A 24,476-nucleotide genomic window follows, 5' to 3' on the forward strand; every position below is an offset into this window, starting at 1 on the left:
TAAAGTACTTTTTAATCATAGTTTAAAAAATAAATAAAATAGATCCCCCAAGAAATCTCAAATGTTGGCATCAGGCAGTTAGCCCTTATGCCTCTGTTAAAAGATTTATGTTTGCAAACCATCTGTTGGTTAGTAACTACTTTCTCCTGGGGTGATTCAGTTAGTTTATTAAAAACTTGTAGAACCTTACTTTTTCCTATTATGCAAACTCCCATAAAGGAACTTAACTACAGGTAATTTGACAAAATGAAATGTTAAATATCCTTTTATCACCATAGGAAGAAATGTTTTTATCACCACAGGTAGTAAAACACAGCCATTGCCAGACAACGTATAACTTTTTGCATCTAATCTGTCAGAGCACCCATTTTAAAGTGCATTTAAATGATAATGGAAACATATTCATCAAAGCACAATGCCAATTTTCAAGAGAATTTTAGAAAAGCAGTACTTTCATCAGATTGTCAAAAGCAAATGAGAATTGCCATTTTGGACTAATAAAGGAGAACAGAGAGGGGAAATTGACTTAAATGACTAGCATCATTAAAATTAAGTAGGATGTGAAAATATTTAAACAGAATAAGTACTGAAAGTAAATTAGCTATTTCAAATGTTTTCAGTTTGCATTTGCTCGATTTTCAGTGCCAAACCTGACATTTTGACTTAGATTTGTAATTCTGTATACCCATCTTATATGAAAACACTCAGCATACAGTCAACTCTTGACGGATATTTATTGAGTGTTAGCAATCATCCAAGAAGTATATTAAAATTTTTATCACTGGGGCGCCTGGGTGGTTCAGTCGGTTGAGCGCCCCCCAACTCTTGACTTTGGTCATGATCTCAGGGTTTGTGAGTTCAAGCCCCACAGTGGGCTCTATGCTGACAGCCTGCTTGGAATTCTGTTTCCCTCTCTCTCTGCCCCTTCTCTGCTTGCTGTCTGTCTCTCAAAATAAATAGAACCTTAAAAAAAAAAAAAAGACTTTGATCACTTAATCTTCATATCAATAAGATTGGCACCATATTTTCTTAATTTTTTTTCAATGTTTATTTATTTTTGAGAGACAGCATGAGCAGGGAAGGGGCAGAGAGAGAGAGGGAGACACAGAATTCAAAGCAGGCTCCAGGCTCTAAGCTGTCAGCACAGAGCCCGACGCGGGGCTTGAACTTATGCTCTTAAACTGCTCTGCCTTACAGTCATAAGTCTGACTCAAGCGAGGTCATTACAGGAATTAACCTCACTCATCCCATTTCCTTCAAGCTACACATTCACTATGGCGTAATGGCAGAACTGAAAAGAGAAAATTGGAGGCAGGGTAGGGATATCAGCCCTTTCTCACATTCTTCTTGCTTACTCTATCCTCTGATGTTCGTTCCACCTTGTACCAGTTGTCAGAGGCAAAGGCGTTCAAATAGATAAAAATTGAAGAGGCTAACTCACATCCTTCTTTTCGCTTTCTCTTTTTCTTCCTTGTACTCACCCTCACACTTCTTTTTGGGTAGCTTTGCATCGGTAGGAAGACTTGTTAACAGTAGGGTGTGACATTTATTATTTAAGCTTCCTCTTGAGAGCTGGTGTGAAGCAAGTGCTATTCTAGTCAGTGTCTCTGACCTCTACAAAAATCTGCTTTTTGGGCGTGTTAAAAAGATGAGCATTGTTAAAACTCCTGTGGCTGGTTCATTAAGTCAGAATTTCCACTGATATATTAACCTACTAAGTAATGGCTGTAGTAAGCTTATAGTGTATTAAGAGCAGCATTCAAAACAAAATACAGCCTCTCCTAGTTTAAGGAAAAACTAATTTCATTTCATGTTAATTTAGCAGAAAGACTTTTTCCATACTCACAAAGTTCTATGACCAAGCAGATTGCTTAACTGTCTGAAGCATTCTTAACCTTTCTCTTTATACATTATGAGTCCGATCCATTCTTTTGTGAGAAGAGATTATGGATGTAAATGAGTTTTAAAGTTAAAATATTCTCTGTTGGAATAGATACGTTTTATTAGAAGAAACATTGTTTCGCCAGCTAATTTAAGTCAGGTAATTAAAGCCAGAGAAAACCGCAATGCACTTCTGATTATCTGAATTTATTCATTATTATTCATTTATAGATTTATTATTTTTTGCAATAAATCTAAAAGGTCTAACTGTTCCTGATATTAGAGTTAGAGCAATTAAGAAGGTAGGTCACAGGGGCGCCTGGGTGGCTTAGTTAAGCATCTGACTTCGGCTCAGGTCGTGATCTCACAGCTTGTGAGTTTGAGCCCCATGTCAGGCTCTGTGCTGACAGCTCAGAGCCTGGAGACTGCTTCAGATTCTGTGTCTCCCTCTCTGGCCCTCTTCTGCTGGCGCTCTGTCTCTGTTTCTCAAAAATAAATAAATGTTTAAAAAAATAATAAAAAAGAAAAGCTAGATCATAGTTCCAGCTCTTATAGGGTTTACATTTTGCTGGATAATTTCTTGAGGATATATTTTCCCATTAAAGTTCAGTAGGAGTTAATTTAGCCTTGACTCACCCAACTCTGTATAATTCTGGCTGTCCATTTAAAAGAATTTGTGCCATGGCCTGAATTACTATTAAATGTTAGAGGGCCTATGTAAACAAACAAACAAACAAACATTGTTGACCTGTGAGACTGTCTTCAGGACAGGTACATCATGGGGTTGCCAGTTACATAATTATATGCATTTCACTCTCATTGGATCATGTACCAGATTAAGTAGATTAGCAATGTTACTGAATGTGTTTGCTGTTCCTTTGTTGATTATTTTTTGTTGAAATCTTCTATAATTGTTATCCATTATCACACAAATTCTGTCTTGTGTTTATAAGAGCACAGTCACATAAAAGTGTTTTTTAGGAGTATTATATTCCTTTAAAACTTTGGAAACTTTGAATGATATTATTAAGCAAAAGTATTTTGAAAAGAGGAAGTATTCAGAGAAAAGAATGCTCAAGGAATTATCCAGTTTGCAAACTTTTTTCCCCAGATTTACATTTTCTTTAACTTTTAGGGTGAGCTTAGTATAAGTAATACATATTAAAATGGGACCTCAAAAGTTCTTAAAAATTATGTTTTAAAATTATTCAAAATTACTCAAATGTAACCATTTTCCACATTTGTTGGATATCAAACTAGTTGAATACCCTCCTTTATACCTGTATACAAGTAGATCAGTAGATGGATGGATGCATAAATGAATGGATGGATGGATGGAAAGAGGAACAGAAGTTATTTTGCAGAAAACGAGTTATACTATAGTTATTAAAATATTAAATTAGGTATACTTGAACTTATCAAAAATCAAATACGAATGAAGCTAACAATGTTGAACTGTAAATGTTTCATAAACACAAATGTAGTAATATTTGAAATACTCCTATGACTAAGAATAAAGACTTTAAAAATGTTGAGATAGGTATGAATTTAAGTTTCACTCTTAGATAGTATCCATTTAATCCTGCCATTAAAAGATAAAAGTAGCCCATCTGTACTCCCCTTTTCTCTCTCTGTTTTTTAGATTTTGTAGCTATTTCTGTTCTGCATTCTCTTCTGTAACTGTAATCTTTGCGCTTGCTTTATTTTATTTTTATACTTCAATGGATTCATTGCTCTTCCCCAGCCATTATACCATATCCATAGTATTTGGGGGACTTTTAAAATGCCATCTCTGGGTTGGCTGGATTTCATCATCATATTAATTTTTTTTGTATGCCTTTTCAATTAAGGCTCATGGATGATACATTTTTGAGAATTCTATTGGCTCTTAAAATGTTATAATTACGTGTGGCTTTTTTTTTTTTTTTTACTTGCAAGAAGACAGTGAACACTCACTACCATGTGAGAGATGTACACACAGAAATTCCTCAACTAGGAGACTTAAAGTTGACCAAGCAACCATATACTGTACTAACTACAGTAACAGTGAAGCCCCAGATGTTGTATGAGTTTTCAAGAGTGAGAAGAGTTTGGGCACAAGCACAGAGATTAGACACAATCGTGCAGAGGTACCATCGAAATTTGGCCAGTCTGGGAGCACATGGTAAGACACCACCGGGTGACAGGAAGTCAGGGGCAGGCCCTTGACAGCCCTGAAACCCAAACTTTATTCAGAAGGAATAGTATAGTAAAACTATTATTTTCATATAGTTCTCACCCCATTCCTGTCCCCACCCTCAGTTGTTTACTGTCAAAATTCTCCTGTGTTTTGGCATGGAGTATTCCATTTGTCCTTTTCTCACGGCATTGGAGTTGGCTCTATCACAGAGCTGACTTTTCCAGGCATGGCTCTTAACAGCACACATCTTTCTGAAAAAAAAAAAAAAAAAAGATACACTTTTGACCATGTCTGCCAGTTGCTCTTACACTTCAAAACAACTTGGCTACAAATACTATCACAGTTTCACACCTTCTTTCTTTCAGTATCTGGGGATACTCTTCTATTTTCAAGCAATAGGTGTCACTCTATGGAATGGGGAAGCCAGCTTCCTGTTTACCCCTCTCAAGTGACTTGCTCCTTCTCTTAGAATACCTGAAGAATTTTGCTTGTTCCTTTTATCCTTTAAGATTATATGTCTTTTATACATTTGTGTGTGTGTGTGTGTATGTATGTATGTATGTGTATATACATATATATACATATGTATATGTATATATATGTATATATATGTATATGTATATGTATATGTATATAACTGGGGGTTATAAATTCCTGTAAGGCTCTCAATTTTTTTTTTTTTTTTTTGGAAAAAATGTATACTCTTCCTTTGTGGTTCCATTCTTTCTGTATTCTAGGGATATTTTACTGTATTATATCTTAAATAACTGCTTTATTTGTTAACCTCTTTATAATTATGTATCATCATTTAGCCTTTTTATATCCATTGTCTTCTAGTTAATTACCTATTTCTCTCTTCCCTTTACACTTAAGTCAAGATGCCAGTTTTTCAATTTAAAACCTTATTTCTTTCTGGTTCTCCTTTGTTTACTTACCCTGTTTTGACCTTGTTTAGAGTCTTTGTTTTTTCCTCAGCTCTGAACTCTCCATTTTTATATCTTTGCATTGACATGACATCTTGTCTTAGAGCTCTTGTTTTATTAAATCTAGTTGTTTAAATTCTACAGCATGGAGAAATCTCGTGTAATTCTTCTTCTGTTCCTTGGGTTATGTTTAATGTCCCACTTGGGGTTGTTCCTATATTTTGTCCTGCTTTGTTTTACTCAATAGATATCCACTGTTGGTGTGTCTTTTTTTCCCCCTATTGCTCTTGTTTCATTTAGGGTTTGTATTCTTACCTCACTATATTTTACTTTAGGTGAATTTACTCTCACATGCTTTGTTTTTGTCTTTCTCTGATAGCTGAAATATTCATTCTCCCTGCCCCTGGAAGAAAATGTCAAACCCCTCCCACCACCCATCCCTAGAACCTCTGAATAGGTTACTCCAAGTGTCAAAAGAGCCTTTGTAGAAGGGATTAAATTAAAGGTTTTGAAATGGGAAGGTATTCTGGATAACCTGTGTGGGACTCATGTAATCACAAGAATGATTAGTAGAGGGAAGTGGGAGAGTGATAGAACAGAAATGAGACAGTGGAAACATACTGAAGTGCTATATTTTCTTTTTAAGTAATTATTTATTTTTCAGAGGGAGAGAGAGAGACAGAGCACAAGCAGGGGAGGAGCAGAGAGAGAGGAAGACAGAATCCGAAGCAGGCTCCAAGCTCTGAGCTGTCAGCACAGATCCCTATGTGGGGCTTGAAATCACAGACCAGGAGATCATGACCTGAGCGGAAGTCAGATGCTTAACTGACTGAGCCACCCAGGTACCCCTGAAGTGGTGTGTTTTGAAGATGAAGGGAGGGAGCAAGATCCAAAGAATTCAGGCAACTTCTAAAGCCCAGAGGAGAAAAGAGAGCAGATTCTCCCCTGGAGCCTCCAGACAGAACCGAAAACCTTGATTTCAGGATGTAAGGCCCATATTGAACATCTGTCCTCCGGAACTGTAAGATAATACATTTGTATTTTAAGCCACCAGGTTTGTGGTAATTTGCTGTAGCAGCAAAAGGAAACTAATACAGTAAAGAATCTTCAGAGCAATTCTTTCTCTTCGATCTAGACATAATCTGAGACATTTACTTTTGGGTGAAATTACTCTTTTTTTTTCTTCCAAAAAGTATTGACTGTTGAGTTCATAATTCTGCTTAGTAACTAGTCTGGTTAAGGAACTACTTGTGATAATTTGATTGCGTTATGTTTTCTTTTTATCTCTGATCACATTCTTCCCTGTAGTCATATATTTTAAGGGGCATGACTTATACCCTTGGAAATTAATTCTCTCACATGTACCTATCATACTTTGCTTGCCCTTTCTTCTTGAGTTGGAAACTAAACAAAAATTAGCGCTCCCTGCTGGTATAAATAGTGCCATGAGTATCCCTCTTGTAATGACCTCTTTATGGAATGAAATTGTAGGCTTGTGGAGTAAATGCTTATTTAATTTTACAAAATATTGACTAATTGTTCTTCACCATGGCTACATAAGTCATTTTAGATCATGAGGATTCCTTTTTTTACCCATATCTTTATAATCATTTTTTTACCAATTTTTTTTACTATTTTTTTACCAATATGATACATGTAAAATAGTATCTAATTTTTGTTTTGCTAACAAGGCTGAACATTTCTTGATAAATGTGCCTGCCATTCAGTGGCTGTAAGAGGCTGAGCCCCTGGTGAGTGAGGGGAATGTGCAGAGGCAGTGCCTACTGGGACCAAAGAAGACAGAAGGAGGCCATAGATTATGGCCTGGTTTTAGTCCAGCTGCTGAGGTGGAAGTAAATACAGATTGCCCCTAAGGGAGGGGGTGTATGCAGTGGTAGATGGGAGATAGGATGGAGCTAACCACAGAGTTCAAACCCTATACAGAGCCCCGCTCCTTCCAGAGGACACAGACTGGGGCCTGGAACAGTAGCCTGTAGAATGAGACCTTCATGCTTGAGAACAAGCTTCATTATGTGGTCCAGGGAATGTAAATGTAATCCAAGGGCTTAACTTTCCCCAAATCTCTTGGGAAATAATTAGAAAAAAGAGTAGCAAAAGAGACAACGGCTTGTTGTCAAAATACATAAGACTATTCCCGGGAGTGGGGAATGTCAATATATTTTAGGGTTGTATAGGATTATGAGATGTCCTCAACTGCATATGTATATACCAACATATACCTTACATATAACCATTTCACATAAGTTAAATAGTACTGCTAATAAGATCTAATGTCAACTCTTTTCTACCATTCAGACCTAGTTCTCTCAGGCACGATTTTAATATCGTCTACATCGGGAGATTTAGTAATGCGGTTACTGTAGATACATAAAAGAATGTTCTTTGTTTGATCCAAGTCATGTGTAGTTTTGATATCATGTGCAAAGTTCACAAATTCAAGTCACTAGTGGGGTTTCCACTGGGGGGAAAGCAATTGCTCTAGTCAGTGGGTCATGGCACTCCTTCTGTCCTGTGAGTACCAGCTGTGTCCCTGGGGTGCACTGATGTAACGCATAGGTCACAGAATTCTGATGCTGACTTGCATCATAATAGTCCTGATGGTGTTCTGAGCACTGGTCAAGACAGTGATTTAGTGAGAGGTAACTTCTCAAGTGAGTTGTTGTTCTTGAATGTACTGATTTGATTCTCTGTTATTTTCCACTGACTCTCTGAGAGCAGAGTTTCAGGGAGAAAGGTATTGATTTGAGTCACTCTGAAGAGGTGAACCATGAAGCAGAAACAAAAAAGGAAACATCTGGAAAGTACATACTTTCCCGAAACTTCCAAGAAGTCAAGAGGTATGTGTTAAGCATCTTCTCTGAGCATAGGATACCATGGAATTGCCTCTTAAAAAAAAAAAAAAAAAAAAAAGGAGAAGGGTACCTGGGTGGCTCAGTCAGTTAAGTGTCCAACTCTTGATTTTGGCTCATGTCATGATCTCACAGTTCATGAGTTAAAGCCCCACATTGAGCTCAGTGCTGAGGCTTCTTGGGATTCTCTCCCTCTCCCTTTCTCTCAAAATAAATAAACTTAAAAAAATAGGGAGAGAGTATCCCTAGCTATGGCAAGGGAGAGGAGGAGGGATGGGTAGGAGAGGGATGTGTATATGCTGGTTTTTCTGAGACCACAGGTCATCTGAGAGTAAAGAGAAAGTTCAAATAGCCAAGTCCTTGTCTCTGCAGCTTAAGATCTGTACTGTGTATACCATGTCACTCACTGTGTCACAGGCGTGGTGGTTGAGTAGTACAGTGTTACTTAAAAAATCGTATTTTCCTTTATTTGATTTTTGCCTAAGGGCATTGGGTAAGTATATGATGTTATTATGAGTCTTCTAATCGTCCTTTCTTCTGTTAATGAAAAAGAAAATGTGGCTCATAAAAGTGAGAAAAAAATTAAAACATTTAAAACTGGTTGTAGAGGGATGAGAATTTAAAGTCATAATTTATTTATTCAGAAGCAAAAAAGAATTGTTTTCCTTCAGACTATGAAAATGTAAATGTGGGGCTCCTATGTGAAATGCAAGAAAAAGGCAGAATACACATACATACCACTGTTTAGCCGTAATGGTTGAACTGAGGAGAAAGTTTGTGGTTTTCTCCTGAAAAAAAAAAAAAAAAAAAGGGAAACTGAAATAATTCTGGTTACCATGGAGATTAACAGTAAACAAGTAACTTCTATAAGGAAAAACCATTGTTCAAGGGAGTGGGGGTGGGGGACAGTTGAGAGCCAACCCCAAAGTTCCAAGTGGCAGTTGTTACTCCTGAAGAGAACTTGGCACTTCCAACAATGTTTGGGGTTTCTGGGGAGAGAGGGCTAGAAAGTGAGTCATGTCTACCTACAATAAAATGAGTGCATGTTGAGAGATGTTATTAAGTGTAAACTATGAAAGCTGTTAAAATATGCACTCACAACCATGTGTTCACATATACACACATGTAGAATGTAAATAAGCCAGGAAAATGTAGATATTAATATCACATATGCTTAGTATGTACTATGTACTATGTACTAGGTCCATTTATTTGCCCCTCAAGAACACGTTACATCTCTACTTTGGCCTTTGTAACTCATACACAAACGCATCTATTTCTTACTTATTTAATAATTCAGGGTATATGAGGAGGAGTGGGTCAAGCCTCCTGGGCTGATGGAAACTTTGCTATCATTAACATGCAGTTTTCCAATAGACCCTGGGTTATCAACATGCTCATCAGTTAGAAAAGGAAAGAGCTCAGAGAGACACAGAGGAGGTCTTTATGATTCTGGTTGGAAGTGGCACATGCCATTTCCACTCATTTCTATTGTGAAAAACATAATTACGTGGTCAGAACTACCACAAGAGAAGTTGACAAATATAATTTAGTAGTATGTCCAGGTCGAAAGGAGACAGCTTACAGTCTCTGCTCCATTTACAAAGAGTGCCCTTATATAAACCCAACCAATCATGATATAAATACAATAAATGAGCTATATTTTGCTATCCATGAAAATGGAGTCCATGTTTGTTCACAAAACATGTCACATGGTCGACTCTTCTTGTTTGTTTAATGGATGGATAAATGTACAAACAGCAAACATGGACTACATCTCTATTATTTTCATGTAATTTCTCAGCATATATGAATTTAAAAGTTCTGCATCATGGACACAAGGGAATGACCCCAACTCAAGACCAGATAGCAAGGGGAGATTCTTCCTCTTCAGATTACTTCTCCTGCATCTCTTCAGAAAACATGTTTGCTGGTGCTGGTAAGGAGAGTGTATTGAATAAATTGGGATCTAGGCTGAGGCCAGAGATAAACTGGGTGATTCTGCCCATTAGTTGATACAAGGCTCCCTAGTACAGAAACAGACTCACAATGTGTCTTCATCTTCTTCCATGATCAACTGTGGAAGCCATCAGTTGGAAGAGAAAAATACTTAAGAGGATTAGAATAAGCCCCAAAAGATCAGTGGAGAGTGGTGTTTTATTTGAGGAAATGGTGGGAGAGTGTTGGGTATGAGAATTTTACTAGAGAAACGTGGAAGAGAATGTCAGTATGAGCCAGCAAAGCATATATGTTATCAGGAAGGTGTGAAATTACTCAAAGCTTGAAATGGACCAAAAGAGGTAGGATCCTTGAGATCTGGACTTGAGGTAGACTTTAGAGACATCCAGTCTAAGACCCGTCCCTTTCATGTATTTTTATAGCCAGTGTTCTCACACTTATCACCATATACACTTTTTGCACTCCTTATTCCCATCATTGATTTCTTTATAATCTTCCATATGTGTCTAAATTCTCTATGCCATATTTTTGTCCCTACCATACAAACAGTGGTAATTTCTCTGACTTCTAGAACCCTAGATTAGTTATCCCTGTTTTTTTTTTATTTCATTTATTTTTTTTCAATTTCATTTAAATAGTAGTACACAATTTATAGTTTGTGTCTGATTCCTTTAACTCATCATATCTGTGAAATTTATGTTCTGTGTGTCAGATACATACACACACATATATATATATATGTACACACATATATATATATACACACACAAACACATATTTTATGAATATAAATAATTTATTGATTATATTTTTCTGAGTATTTGGGTTGTTTTTAATATGGGGCTATTCTAAAAAGTGATGTTTGAATATTCTATTACATGCATTTTGCTATCTGACATATTTCTGTTTGGAGAATGCTTGAGTTAAATTGTTAGGTGGTAGTTTTCAGATTTTATCTTAATCTCTTAGACATGAGTCTTTTATGCCTTTATTTTCTTATGCAGTCACATGTCACTGTACACTTAACCTTCTGCATCCTCCTCTATACCCCCATTTAATTTGGATCTTCACATAGTCTCAAAGCCTCATATATTCTTTCTCTTACAATTTTGATTTTTACACCTTCTAATGTTCTTTCATTATTTCTTTAGATTTCACAAATCAACTAATGCGGTGAGTCTTAAAGAGACTATTCCTAATCATTACCTTATACATCTGAATCATAACAGCATATACACACTCAAACATGTAATCATGGGACATGCAATCTACACACATAGATATTAGCTGAACTGAAACAGACACGAAGCATATCTACTGTTCTCACTCACGCAAAATTTACCCCGTATTCAGATTCACAAACACCAAATCAATCATATACTAAGCATCAGTCCTGTCTTAAGGAACATGTTAGGAGCTTATACACACAAATCACATTGCATCCATCACAACAGTTTGCTACAACATGTGCATTATACACATAGCAGACACATCCATAAGGGATGATCATCGTTTTTTTTTTTTTTTTTAATGTTTGTTTATTTTAGAGAGACAGAGCACAAGTCAGGGAGAGGCAGAGAGAGAGGGAAACACAGAATTAGAAGTAGGCTCTAGGCTCTGAGCTGTTAGCACAGAACCTGATGCAGGGCTCGAACTCACAAACTGTGAGATCATGACCTAAGCCGAAGTTGGATGCATAACTGACTGAGCCACCAAGGCGCCCCAGAGGAACGATCATAATCTTAAACTATTAGTGATCAGTGAGCTTGGTTAACTTGGAAACAGAGACACTGGTATAATAATAAAAAATATGTTCTTCAAAAATAAAAATGCATCAATTGTTTCATTTGAGGTTATAAATCTCTAGGATATTGAATGTGGAGGGTCAAAGAGTATCAAATGTAAAGGAAAGCAAATGGTACCAAAAATCCTAACCAGGGTGAATGGATATGAGGAGCCATAGTAGCAAGATCCAGATAGAAGAATGGAATGCTGAAGTACTGTTCAGGACAAAATAAGTATTTCCCCAGGAGGGTGCTGGCAGTGGGGAGAGTAGGTTAGGGAGAAGACAGTAGGAGGGGAACAGAATGGAACCAACTATTTTTATGACTTTGATTTCATTTTCTAGGAATCCCAAAGTCACACAAGTATGATCCACCACCTGAGTACTCTTTGGAAGACAGTACTCTGGTCTCTGAGGCAAAAGATGGACACTCTGCATTGAAATACTTCTCCTATAACTCCTCCTTTCACCGTCACCCTTATGTTGGTAAGGAGAAAGAAAGGGCATTTAAAGTGTAGGCAGATCAGGGCAGTGGGAGTCTGAACAGACCTGTAGACGTCCAGCTCAGCATCTCTGCTCAGCCACTCGGGGAAAGGTACACATTGGGTCCAGTTATCATATTCTCCTCCTCTCTTATTTGGGAGTCTAGGTCTCTGTTTCTTAACCTCAATAGGAATTCATTATATATAAACACTTTTTACTCATAGGGGGTAGGAAGGTACTCTGTGCATTCATTTTGAGACAAACATCATTTATTGAGGGAAGAAGTAGAATCAAAGACACAGTATCCACAATTACTGTGGTATCCATTAAGCCTACAAGTTAAGAATTAATATAAAATTAAACCATAGCTTGTAGCACTCTAGTAATACATGACCAGAGAAAATATAAAAGAGCCCTGCATCATTAGTTATCTATGTTAAAGAGTCCTATAGGTAATGAATTGCTGAACTTGAGCTCACAATCGAAAACTACAAAATATATACCTTCAAGGTAGATTCTGCAAACACCGTGAACACCAAGTTTTAGCTTCAAAGTTCACTTAATTTAATAGTGCTTTAGGGGTGGTAAATAATGTTTAAAACTATTAAAGATGTAAAAACTGAAAACACTACCAAGAAAGAAGTTTTTTTAAAAAAGTGGTAGTTTTAGAAATGAGAAATAACATTTTAGAAATTATAAAAAATGTGGGATGAATTAAACATCACATTTGACACAAATGAAAAGAAAATTTGTGACCCAGAGGATATAGCCAAGGAATTACCTACAACTAGAAATCAGAGAGATAAATAGATGGGAAGTGTGAGAGAGAGATTACAATAAATGAGGACAAAATGTGATAGTATGACATATCAAACCAAGGTTCATGAAGAGTAATATGAAGAAAGTAAGACAACATAAAGAGATAATGGTCAAGATTTTTTTCAGAAATGATGGAAGATACAAATCCTTAGAATCAGGAAACATTATTAGGAAGCTTATCACAGGAAAGGCAAAAATAAATCCAAACCTGAGTATACTAAAACAAACATTCACAACCTCCATAACAAAGACCTTAAAGCAACTAGAGAGAAGCACACAATACTTCAAAAGAATGGTGATTTGTCAGGCAGTGTACATCTCAGCAGCGATTGTCAACACTGGAAGACAGTGTAAAACTATGTGCTGAAGGAAAAGAACAGTCATATCATAAAGAATAAGGATGAAATAAAGACATTCTTCAGGTAAAAAGTGTAAAAAATAAAATATAAAAAAGTTACAAGCACAGAATCTATTCAGAAAGACGGAATGGAACACAGGAACAAAAGGTGAGCTGAGGAGTTGGTAAGTCTGTGATTGAATGTAAATAGGCTTGATGATCAATACACCCAGACTGGTAATCATGAATTCAGAGATGGTCAACAAAACGTGTATACCTGAAGTATTAGATGATAGTCACATGTAACATGACTGGGAGTTCAAGTATTCGAAGCTGCATATTTTGCACAGAGTGGGCAGCACCATTGACTCACATAAGTAACTCGCCCTCAGAAAAGAAAGGAAATTGGGTAAATAGAGCCTGCCCATTTTGAAAGCTCCCAGTGAATATGGCAGTGCTTAGTTTAAGGTAATATATTTGTTATCAGCTATCAAATGCTATAACATTATGACAAATCTAGTGGATTAAAGACAACAACACTTTATCCTCTTATTATAGAGGTCAGAAGTCTAAAATATGTCATATAGATCCACCCATCTAATCCAAAATAATCTTTCTACTTCAAGGTCCTTAATTTAATAACATTTGTCAAGTCCCTTGGGCCTTATAAGGTAACATTACAGGTTCTGGGGATAGGTTATGGGCATCTTTGGCTAAGGTATTATTCAGCCTGTAACCACTAAAATGAAAATGTGTTACACGCAAAGACATGTGAATAGGTTAACAACGAAAATGAAAATGTGTTACACGCAATGGCAGATGTAGAGTCAAGTAAACAAATATTTAAATATATTGACTACACTCTGTCATAGCACAGTTCCCGGACACACTGTAGGGGTCTCCATGAAGACAATATACATATATCTACCTGACCATCAACAGTTGGGAACATTTTTAAAAAAATTTTTGAGTACTTATATCCTGGAGCTTTGGCCAGAAAAAAGACTCTATTCTCCATGCAGTATTCTCCATACGTGGCACACGTATGTCTGAGTTAGAAACCCAAATGAACTGAGTGTATGAATGATTGGATATATCTCTTTAATTTGGATGCACTTTAACAGAAATCTTAAACAAGCAAAAGGAAACTGCACTGATTGGTCCTATTCCCAGGCACAAAGAAAACAATGTCATTTTCTCAAACTGTTCATTTTCTGTCTCTGACAATAAGAATACTCGTAAGTAGAGATGTCTGGACTGGAGGTAGGGAGTGGCAGAGAAAGTAAGCACGGCGTTTGCTGTCTACAAACTGGTATCAGCTGATCCAAGTCTATGTCTGGACTACAGTGAGAATGCGAGGTGTCTTCCCCCTTGGGGGATACTCATTTGCAGCCATATAAAATAAAACTGAGAGATTCGAGGGAAATCTCAAAAAGGACAAATAGCCCAAAGTGCAAGGATATCAAAACAGAACCGTGTTTGCAAAGATGGAGGCTAAGGAATGTCAGACATCTCTGAGAAATGGCAAGATAAACTCAGTCTGAACCTGGGAAGATGAACTCGGTTGGTCATAATGTGGGCAGAGTTCTGACAACCAGTGTGAAATGGGCCAGCAAGGACCAGAGAGAGTATCTAAGGAGGAACCACTAGATTTTCCTTTTTTTCTTTGAGAGGAGTAAACTCCTTAGCATATGTCCTCTAACGGGTGAAGATGGGACAGAGATTTGAAAAGAATCCTTAAATTTTATCTCTAACAACCTCCTACCCCCGTAAACACACAGGAATCTTTATTCCATCACACCCACAACTAGACTCATCACCGTGTGCCCTCACATTTACATGTATTAACACTCTTCCTTTCATTCCCCATTCTCTGCTCCCAATTGTTTACACTCCCAGACACTCTCATAAGCTCAGATCCTCACATAGTAAGGAGGATACAAATGTTCATTTTGCAGCATTTGTATTCTTCACGTTTGCTTTCTCTAACCTCATTCCTTAGATACTGTAATCTCTAACTCACACAGATAATCTCACTCTTGTAGAACTTCGTATTGCACAGTAATGCATGAAGCCAACACAATCATATACCATCTTCTAAAACTTTTCTGTTCCTAGTCCCTTGGGTTCCTCATGCAATTCCACAATCTGGGAGCTCATATGAGGTCTCCCATGTATCCTTCACATGGTTAGTCTTCCAACACTTTCTCAGTGTCACCAGATCTCACAGAATCACCCAGGTTCATATAGTCTGTCATAAACCAACAGATATTATGTAACTACTTGAACTTCAATAGTATATGACACACAGATCACTCATGATACAGGGAAGATGTACTGGCTGTACCTATACAGAATTATGCTGCATATCACCCAACACATCATACTCAACGCCACCTTCACATTCAATGTCTGTGTTACCCCTACACTGTCTACATAAAATTATTGAAGAAACCTGACAGACACATGCACATATCAGACTGTACTCATCAAACCTGGTACACATACGAACTCTCTGAAAGATATACCACCTCCACTGACTTGTCTCATCCTTACACCAACATGACCTACCAGTCATCCAAGAGACAAAATAGACGTATTTTGTGAAGTAAAAATTGGGGTCCAGGCTTAACTGAAGTTTTTAAACATAAGAGACTTAATCCTGAGTTACTTTATTAGGAACAAAAATTCACCTATTACTGAAAGTCCATGGAAATGTAGGAGGAAGGAAAGCAAACTGGCGATATCCATGATGTGTTTAAAGTCATGGTAGAGATAGAGGTGATCCAAGAAATATGCATATTTTAGTAGGAAAATAACCAACAACATAGAATTTACCTGTAGATTGGGAAGATTTAAAAGTAGGGTATGAGTTTGGTAAGTATAGGAGCAAAAATTGATCAGAACAATGTGTGGGGCATGTGAGAAAAGTGACACCGGTGACAGGGCCAAATGAGGGCTGAACCATTTAGCAGTCAGTAGCTGTTGACAGGGGAGCTGTGTCCATTGTTGAGAGGTGTGGTCTGAAGTCCACCTTGGGGTTCCTACTGGAGTCTCCAGGTCCTGCATTGCATACCTGTTCAGCAGGGCCCTCATGTGAGGTTCCACAAGAGTAGATAACCTGGAAGGGGAGGATAAGGACCAGCAGTGGAAGTCAGTCAATTCTTTCCTGTAAATTCTAAACCTACCATGAAACAGCAGGACTTATATATCATAAACCACAACTGTCAAACTGAGACCTTTACCTTATCATGTACCTGGAAAGAATTTGAGCTTGGATACACTCCAGAAAACAACATAGGGCACTCATAGTTCATCAGATACTTCATTCCAACAAATATTTTTATATACCTTGATTTTAGGACTTTGAACAGAAACTAGACTATAATCTTCATGAAGATAAGTGCCATGTGTGTGATTCTATGTGGTATTTCTTGAATGTTTAGTGGAAGCAAAAAAAATATCTGATTTTCCTTCTCTTCCCCAGAGGTCTTAAAATCAGGTGAAGAAGACTCTTCACATTCTGGACCCTCTAGGTTGGTCCAGTTCCACAACCAGATGGCAAAGGTTTCAGGCTCAGAACAGATCTTCGGTGTCCCTTCTCCAGACAGGCCCATTCCCAGTGGTATGTGATGGGGGAGAGGAGGGGCTGAGGGGGATTCAGGCATGGTGGTGAGGCAGCGTGTTAGTCAAAAATTAGAATTGAGCTCCTTTGCTCAGCAATGTCCATAGATGACCTCTTCTCTCAAGGACTGCCCAGGGTCTCTGTTTATAATTGTTAGGCAGAATATACCATTTCAGCATCCCTGTCTTCTTTGGAAGAAGCCCTTAATGGATCTGAATGGGAAGATTAAAAATCTAAGAGAAATGTAGAAATACATTTCCAGAAGAGGAGTCTGTGAAGTCTTAATTTGACCATCTCCAGCACCAGAGTTCCGAGGGAATCTTGAAAATCGATTTTATCTGTATATATACATATCTTTGTATCTATGTTTCTCTCTGTCTCCCTTCCTCCCTCTCTCTGTCTCTCTCTCTCTCCATCCATCCATCCATCATCTATCTATCCTCACTATATGTGTGTGTAGATAGATATATATCCATATGTAAGTAGATGTAGATGCAGAGGTCTTCATACAACTTGTACCCCACATTCCCTAATTACACAATTTCCCATGAGGAAAATCAAGCTATTAATATCCAACTTAAGTGACTGCATACTGTTTTCCAGGAATAGTTCTTTCTAAGTGTTCAGTATTCTCTACACATCTCCAGAAATATCACATACGAGGTACTAAATATCATGGGCGTCCACCATAAACACAATTTTAATAATTATTATTTACTTATATCTTAGAGTAAGTGAAGTTTTCAAAGGCCAACGCACCTTAGAGTTTTTGGGTTTCAAATGAGAAAGTCACCTTCATTTTAATGAGAGCAAGTCTCACGTTTGGTAATGATGTGTGGCTTCTAATGTCCACTCAATGTGTGTCTTTTGAATTGACAAACTCTGGAAAATGCCACATCTCAATGTTTTGTTTGGTTTTGTTTGTTTTTATGACTCCACAAAATGCCACCTCAATGTTTTGGGTTTTTTGTGTGTTTCTTCGTGTTTATTCCATTCTCCAGAAGTCACGAAAGGTGAAGAGGATGTCCCTCCTGCTGAGTCATGTGTAGTGGTCCCTGCCTGCAATCAGGCAGCAGAAGAAAAGTCCTCTGTCTCAGAATACTCTTCCTGTGTTTCCTCTGTACGCAAGCTCGTTCCTGTTGATGAGTGTGGTAAGAAAAACAAACAGGTGGGGTCTGAGTATGGAGAGGAGGTAAAACTGAGCTGCTTGGCCCAAGCCCTACTTATTTAGTCTCCCCTCAAAAGCAGAAAAGGGTTTCAGGGCGGAGGCATTGGGCTGAAGCCTCTGCAGAGGAACAGAGAGAGTCAGTGTCCCTTCAAAGATAAGACACAGCTCCTCATATGAACACTGGGATGGGTCATGTAGAGCACAGTGCCGGTGTGGGCAGTTCATCGGAACCTTCCCCCTCAGAGGAGCATGAATTCATATGCTCACGCACACTCATCTGTATTCCTTCCTACCAGGTATGGTGCCATTTCTCCTTCCTTTTACTTTTTCTACCAAACTTACCTGCCTTCATTCCTCATTAACCTTCCTGTGTTCTAGTAACATGGTGTAGGTATGCCCCGGTACCTTCATTCTGACTCACCCACTTACACACTAATCCCGTAAGCAATTTATGTTGCCTCACACAGATAACTTGTTTCAACTCCCTCATGCTAAGCCAAACTGCAGAAAATTCATAGACCCTGGAGGGAATGCACTTTCATATACTGCCTTTCTAATCTATATGCCACTTGACCCACAAAGACTTCGGCCCCTCATGGAGCCACACATTCTGAGAGCTCAGGTCACTTCTGCTAACACTCAATGTCATATCGACTCACAGCAAGAATAGGCAGCGCTCCTGCACTTGTTCACATTTAACGCACATGCGCACATTCATCCGCCGTCGCCTTTTACCAGTATCGAAAACACTCACCAGAGATGTCCTCAGACACACATACAACTCCGCTAGACACACCACACCCTCATTTCTCCAGTTATACCAGGTGCACCTCAAGTAAAACATACCACTCCCAGAATTCTGCAGTGTAACATGTACATATGCTTCTGCTTCACATTTCCGCATAGGAATATTCTCCTGGCCATATTAAGTCCTCCAGACATCACATACTTATTCTACTTGTTTTATGTTTGGAATTTTCTTTCCTAGGAATCCATCAATTACATCAAGATGTTTCTTGTCTTGGATACCAGTTGGAGACTTCCTCCCCCTTTCCACATGTCTCCTTCCCATTCCATTTTGTCAGTGATACTAAGTCCTCTTTTACCTCAGAAGACATGAAAGAGGAAAGGCTCATGACAATTTACTATATGCGTGTCCAGATGAAAAGGGGAGTGGCTGCCTTATGTGACACAGAGGAAGGACTGGAGCCTCCCTCAAAGAAGACAAGAATACAAAAAATGACCTTTATTGAAAAGAGCCCTACAGAAGCCACCCTCTCTTATGTGGGTACGAAGGAACTCCTGACTGACAGTGAGTCCAGCTGGAACAACAAAGACCAAGAGGAACAGGAGGAGGTTGAGAGTCCAGCAGAACCTCCAGCTGTAGATGAGTGTTCCAGGGCCAAGACGCCCGAATGGCTGGTGTCCCAGGATAGTGGTGTCAGGTGCATGGGCTGCTGCCGGGTCTTCCCCACCTTAGAGGTCCTCCAGCAGCACGTGCAGCATGGGATCAGTGAGGGCTTTAGCTGCCGTACTTTCCATCTTACCTTGACTTGGCTGAAGAGCAAGAAGAGCAGGATAGAGAAGAAGAGGAGGAAGAGGAATAAAGTCAGGAAGATAATGTACCAATGCCAGAAAGGAAAGCATTTTGGCATGAAATCTTCACGCAAATAAACAGACTACTTTTCAGCCCCTAAAAGAGAGGAAGTAGAGTAGGCCATACTCTACTGAGGGGGCTTCATCTTCTCTAAACAGCCCTAATACCCACTGTTGTTTATTTACACCCACCCCCACCCTCACCACTATCACCACACCACCCATAGGAGCAGAGAACCATTTTCACTTTTACCCACTCCTCTCCCAAGAAGGAGGAAGAAGAAGGAAGGTCACACCTTGTGGAACAGCAAGATGTTCTTGAGCCAACGAAAGAACAGTGAACACCAGTATATCATCGCCACCATTACAGTTGAGAAAAAAAAGACTCACTGGAAGGTGGCAACTTCTAGGGGCCAAATTATAGAAGAGGTGAGGACCCTTGGGGTAAGAGAGCACCTCAAGGGTATTTGGGATTCAGGGTTCTGAGAAAAGGTGGCAGCCAGCAGAGATGCCTCCTGAGGTTTTCCAGTAACTGTGATGATGAATTTCCTTCAGAAGAATATAGACTTGAAAGCGGAATTAATTAGTGAGAATGCTTCCTTTTTATGCCCTTTGAGGAGACAGGAGTAAAGACAGACCAGTCTGGTAGTTCAGTAGGGCAGACAAGCCTGGGCCCATCATTCCTAGGTAAACCAAATGTCTTGGGAGTCACATCCACCCTAAATATATTCCTGGGCCTGCCTCCCTTTCAAGAGGCACAGGGCTTAGCAGGGACAAACATTGTCTCCTGGAGGAAGGGTTGGTACACAGGCCAGTCTTCCTAGGTGTGAGTGAGATCTCAGATGTCATATTGTGAGTTGCATACCCTGAGGAATCTGCTGGGGAGTTACAACCACTTGAGAGAAACAACCAATGGAATCCTTTTTTTGTTTTGTTGTTGTTGTTGTTGTTGTTGTTTTATCCCCTTTGGTATATACTATTTGCCTGTAGTTCTGGTTGCTTTCTCTCAAGTGTCAGATGCAACTGGAGGAGGAGAGGGATCGAGGGTACCCTTCTGCCAAGGATCCTTTCTGGAAGCTTTTAATGTGTTGCTTCCTGGAGGATCCTCATATTCTTTTATGAAAGTGCACAGTCCCCACATCTTATTCTTTATTTTTGTTACAGCATCAAGTGCCTTGTTCTAAGGGATCTATAGAGGGGTTAAACATAGATGAAACTACAAAGACATTGCAAAGCCAGCTTCACACTACAACGAATGGGTGTATGTCTTTTTAGTTAATGGGACGAAGGAAGGGCTCATTTTCCATGCTCCAGAAATCAGTTAGACTGTAGCCCGGGAATGGCCCCAAATTTTCTGAATAATGTAGAGTGACTGAGGACTTATCACTAAAATAAGAAAAGCTGCCTTCCTCACTGAAGGGACCCTCTTCTCTGTTTTGGTTTTCTCACAGCAACACAGACCCATGGCCCAAAGATTTCAAGTGATGGTATCCAGTACCTTCCTACAGTCTGATGGGAGCACAAAAGTTCTCGTGAGCCCCATAGCAGGGAGGGCTGGCTGTAGATGGATGTCCCTGATCCTTTGCAGCTGCTCCCAAGTTACCCTGGTAAAATGTGGTGCCCGTGTCTGGAGAAAATATCCACATGGACCTGTGAGGAGCCCGAGGAACACCAGGAATACTGTGCACTCAGGAGATCTGCAAGACAACTTTCCTGCCCCTGCCAGCCCACCCCTCCAGGAGTTCGATGCCATTGCAGACATCTGCAAGGTTGCCTTGTGGAGAAGAGGGCGATATCCCTAGAGAGATCTTAGTACTGTGGAAAGCACATTTCTCATACCTAGACCTTTCACTGGTGCAACAGAAGGTTGATGAGGACTTGGCAGGACTCCAGGGAGGAGATTGCTAACTTGACAGAAGGTTTAAAAGGATATGTCAATTTCTTTCCCAGTCTCAGTTCTACTTGTAGCTTCTCAGGTCCCTTTCATTTAGTGGAGGCTTGACCACCTGGCTTGTAGTCTTATTCTCCAGCCCAGCTGTCACTCTTCAACCCACCAAATGTATTCCCCTCCTCCATACCTTCTATCCAGAATACGTGTAGCAGAGCATGAACACTGACGGATACAGATGGTACAGATTGTCATCCATACCTTTTCACCCACACATTCCCACCAACGTAGTCTTTGTTAACAACTTGACTTATTTTTCGATATCTTTTTCTTTAAACGCACATATACCTTTCCCCTACATTTCTCTAACATGCTCACCCACACAGTTATTTGCCTGGGGAGCCATTCTTATCATTGAGACAGGAAAAGCTAGTGTACAGATGAAACCAAAAGTAAAGAAAACCCACTCCTTGGCTTTCATGAGCTCGTGCACGTGTAGGTGTACACACACTTCTTACACGGTCAAAGTAGGAAGGATGGAACGTATGACAAACATCAGAGACGATCAAGTATATGTACCCAAGGGTGTCCCAAAAGTCATAGCACACTTTAAAGCTTAATCATTTTAGAAACCTAAAAGCTACCAATTTTTGAACAATATAATTTGCATGTTGAATTATTTGCATGTCACTTAACACTGTAATTATACATTTTCAAAGATAAATTGTAATTTTTCTTTGTCATCTGCCATCTTCAGTCAGAGGGACAGATACACACAAAAAAAATGTTTTTAAAGCATTACAGTTCACAAAGCTATATAAGGGAAATTAAAATAGTTCAACTTTCAGATGGTGTTTATAATTTGTAGCTTTTGCATTTCTGGTATTACTAAAGCTTAAAACTGACCTATGGCATTTGGGACACCTATATGTATATATACAGTATATCCAGGTGTGTGTGTATATATATAGATACGTATGTGTTTATATGCATATATATATCATATATATACACATCTCTTCTATATATATGTATATATCATATATATATATATATATATATATATATATATATATATATATGATTATCTTGAAACTATTTTTATGTCTATTGCCCCTATGGATATGTACATATAAGAAGTGTGTGTGTACCCGTGTGTCATAGAAGGGGTGGATTATAGTTGCTTTTGCTTTCATCTGTGTAATTCTTTTTCCTGCTTCCTTTGATAAGAAGCTCTACTTTCTGGCCACAAATATATGGGCAAGTAAGTCAGACTAATGAAGTGAAGTCCTTACTTCGCTACTTGGCTTCCATGATTCACCCTGGGAATAATCATCAGTCTGGGTTGTACTGATAGCTTGGAAAATTAAAATAGAGGAGCTGGAGACTGGGGCAATTGGTGGGGAGTTATCCTTTGTCTGCAACTCAAGGTCTATGAGCCTCTAAGACTGGACACGCTTCAATTCCTCCTTTTTAGAAGACCTGGCTGTTTTAACTATTAGTTTAATATGCTAAGCACCCCCACTAACCACTTCAATAAATTCTTGTTTTGTTTCCATTATCCTGAGTCAATTACTTTTGTTTGTTACCTAATGTCCCTTAATTGATGCAAATCAACTTTAACATGATAATTTCTTCCATTATAATAGTTGAAATGATGTGGCCTAGAAATCAGTAATACATTATTATATTCCTCTGATTTTATACTTAAACAGTAAGAGATATGCTTATACTCAGTACGTACACTTGATTAATTAGAAAAGTGCATTACAAATAATTGGGTGTATAAACAAAATGATCGGGCTTCAAAATAGTCAAACTGGACTAGATTTCTTACTGCCACTTAACATATTTGTACACTGAGTCAGTGCTCTATTTTAAAAAAATGGAGATCATAGTACCTAAAGTAATAGTAATTGTGAGGTGAGTAAGATACAGGTAAAAGCACCCAACTTAGTTACTCACAAATAAAATTTCATACATTTTTTAGTAACTATTTTCTTTACCTTTATCAGTAGTTTCATATGTCTGGGTAGGAATTTTTTTATATATATTATTTTAGATATGCTGAGCTTCTTAAGAAATTTTAGGGGTTTTTTTTAAGTTTAATGATTTATTTTTGTGAGAGAGAGCAGGGGAGGGGCACAGAGAGAGGGAGAGAATCTCAAACAGGCTCCATGCTGTCAGCATAGAGCCCAACTTGGGGCTCAAACCCACAGACCATGAGATCATGACCTGAGCCGAAATCAAGAATCAGCCACCCAGGCGCACCTAAAAAATCTTTTAGTTTTGATATAAATATAAACTCACAAGAAGTTGCGCAAACACTCCAAAGAGGTACCATGTACCTATCACCCTGCTTCCTTCAACATAATTGTAGCGCGTTACCAAACACAGGAAATTTACTGGAACAATACAATAAACCATCCTGTAGACCTTCCTAAGATGTCACTCTTTTTACATGCACTCATTTTTTGTATGTTTTTATATATAATTCTATGACATTTTATCCCTTGTATAGAATTATATACACATCATTGCAGTCAAGGTACAAAAATGCTCTGATACCACAAAGCACTTCTCTCAAGCTGGTCATAAAGGGCACACCCATTCTCCCTTCCCCCAACTTCTGACAGCCACCTATCTGTTCTCCATCTCTATAACTTATTTACCTCACAAATTTCATATAAATGGAATGGTACCATATGTAAATGTCAGAGATTGGCATTTCCAACTAAACAATTTTCTTAAGATGCAGCCAAAATGTCTGAATACTTTGATACTTCATTACTTTTATTGCTGAGTAGTATTCCATCGAGCTATGTAGAGCCATTTAACGTGTCAAGTGTTCAAAGGTGCTTTCACGTTTGTGGTGATTATAAAGCTTCCGTGACAAAGGTTTTTAATGTAGACGTGAGTTTTCCCCATATAAATGCCTAAGAGTGTTATTATAATAGTATAATAT

The 24,476-nt window shown here is 38.5% G+C and overlaps 1 protein-coding gene across 1 annotated transcript; it reads left to right on the forward strand.

Annotated features, from left to right (window-relative positions):
* The first annotated feature begins 7,629 nt into the window (after positions 1-7,629).
* On the forward strand, positions 7,630-23,072 carry LOC125935423 (protein FAM170A-like). The gene is made up of 7 exons (XM_049649085.1): positions 7,630-7,841; positions 9,658-9,792; positions 11,941-12,081; positions 16,722-16,859; positions 17,861-18,010; positions 19,016-20,052; positions 21,075-23,072. The coding sequence occupies exons 1-6, from the start codon at positions 7,772-7,774 to the stop codon at positions 19,699-19,701; spliced, it is 1,320 nt and encodes a 439-aa protein (XP_049505042.1). The 5' UTR covers positions 7,630-7,771; the 3' UTR covers positions 19,702-20,052; positions 21,075-23,072.
* Positions 23,073-24,476: the final 1,404 nt, after the last annotated feature.

This window comes from Panthera uncia (assembly GCF_023721935.1).
Source record: "Panthera uncia isolate 11264 chromosome A1 unlocalized genomic scaffold, Puncia_PCG_1.0 HiC_scaffold_17, whole genome shotgun sequence".
NCBI lineage: Eukaryota > Metazoa > Chordata > Mammalia > Carnivora > Felidae > Panthera > Panthera uncia.

What these genes read in the sequence shown, in the direction of transcription:
- LOC125935423 (XM_049649085.1), top strand. Translation starts at nt 7,772, where the DNA reads ATGAAGCAGAAACAAAAAAGGAAACATCTGGAAAGTACATACTTTCCC. An exon ending in AACTTCCAAGAAGTCAAGAG is followed by an intron (nt 7,842 to 9,657) that starts GTATGTGTTAAG and finishes GTAATTTCTCAG; the next exon opens with CATATATGAATTTAAAAGTT. An exon ending in TCACCGTCACCCTTATGTTG is followed by an intron (nt 12,082 to 16,721) that starts GTAAGGAGAAAG and finishes TCTCTTCCCCAG; the next exon opens with AGGTCTTAAAATCAGGTGAA.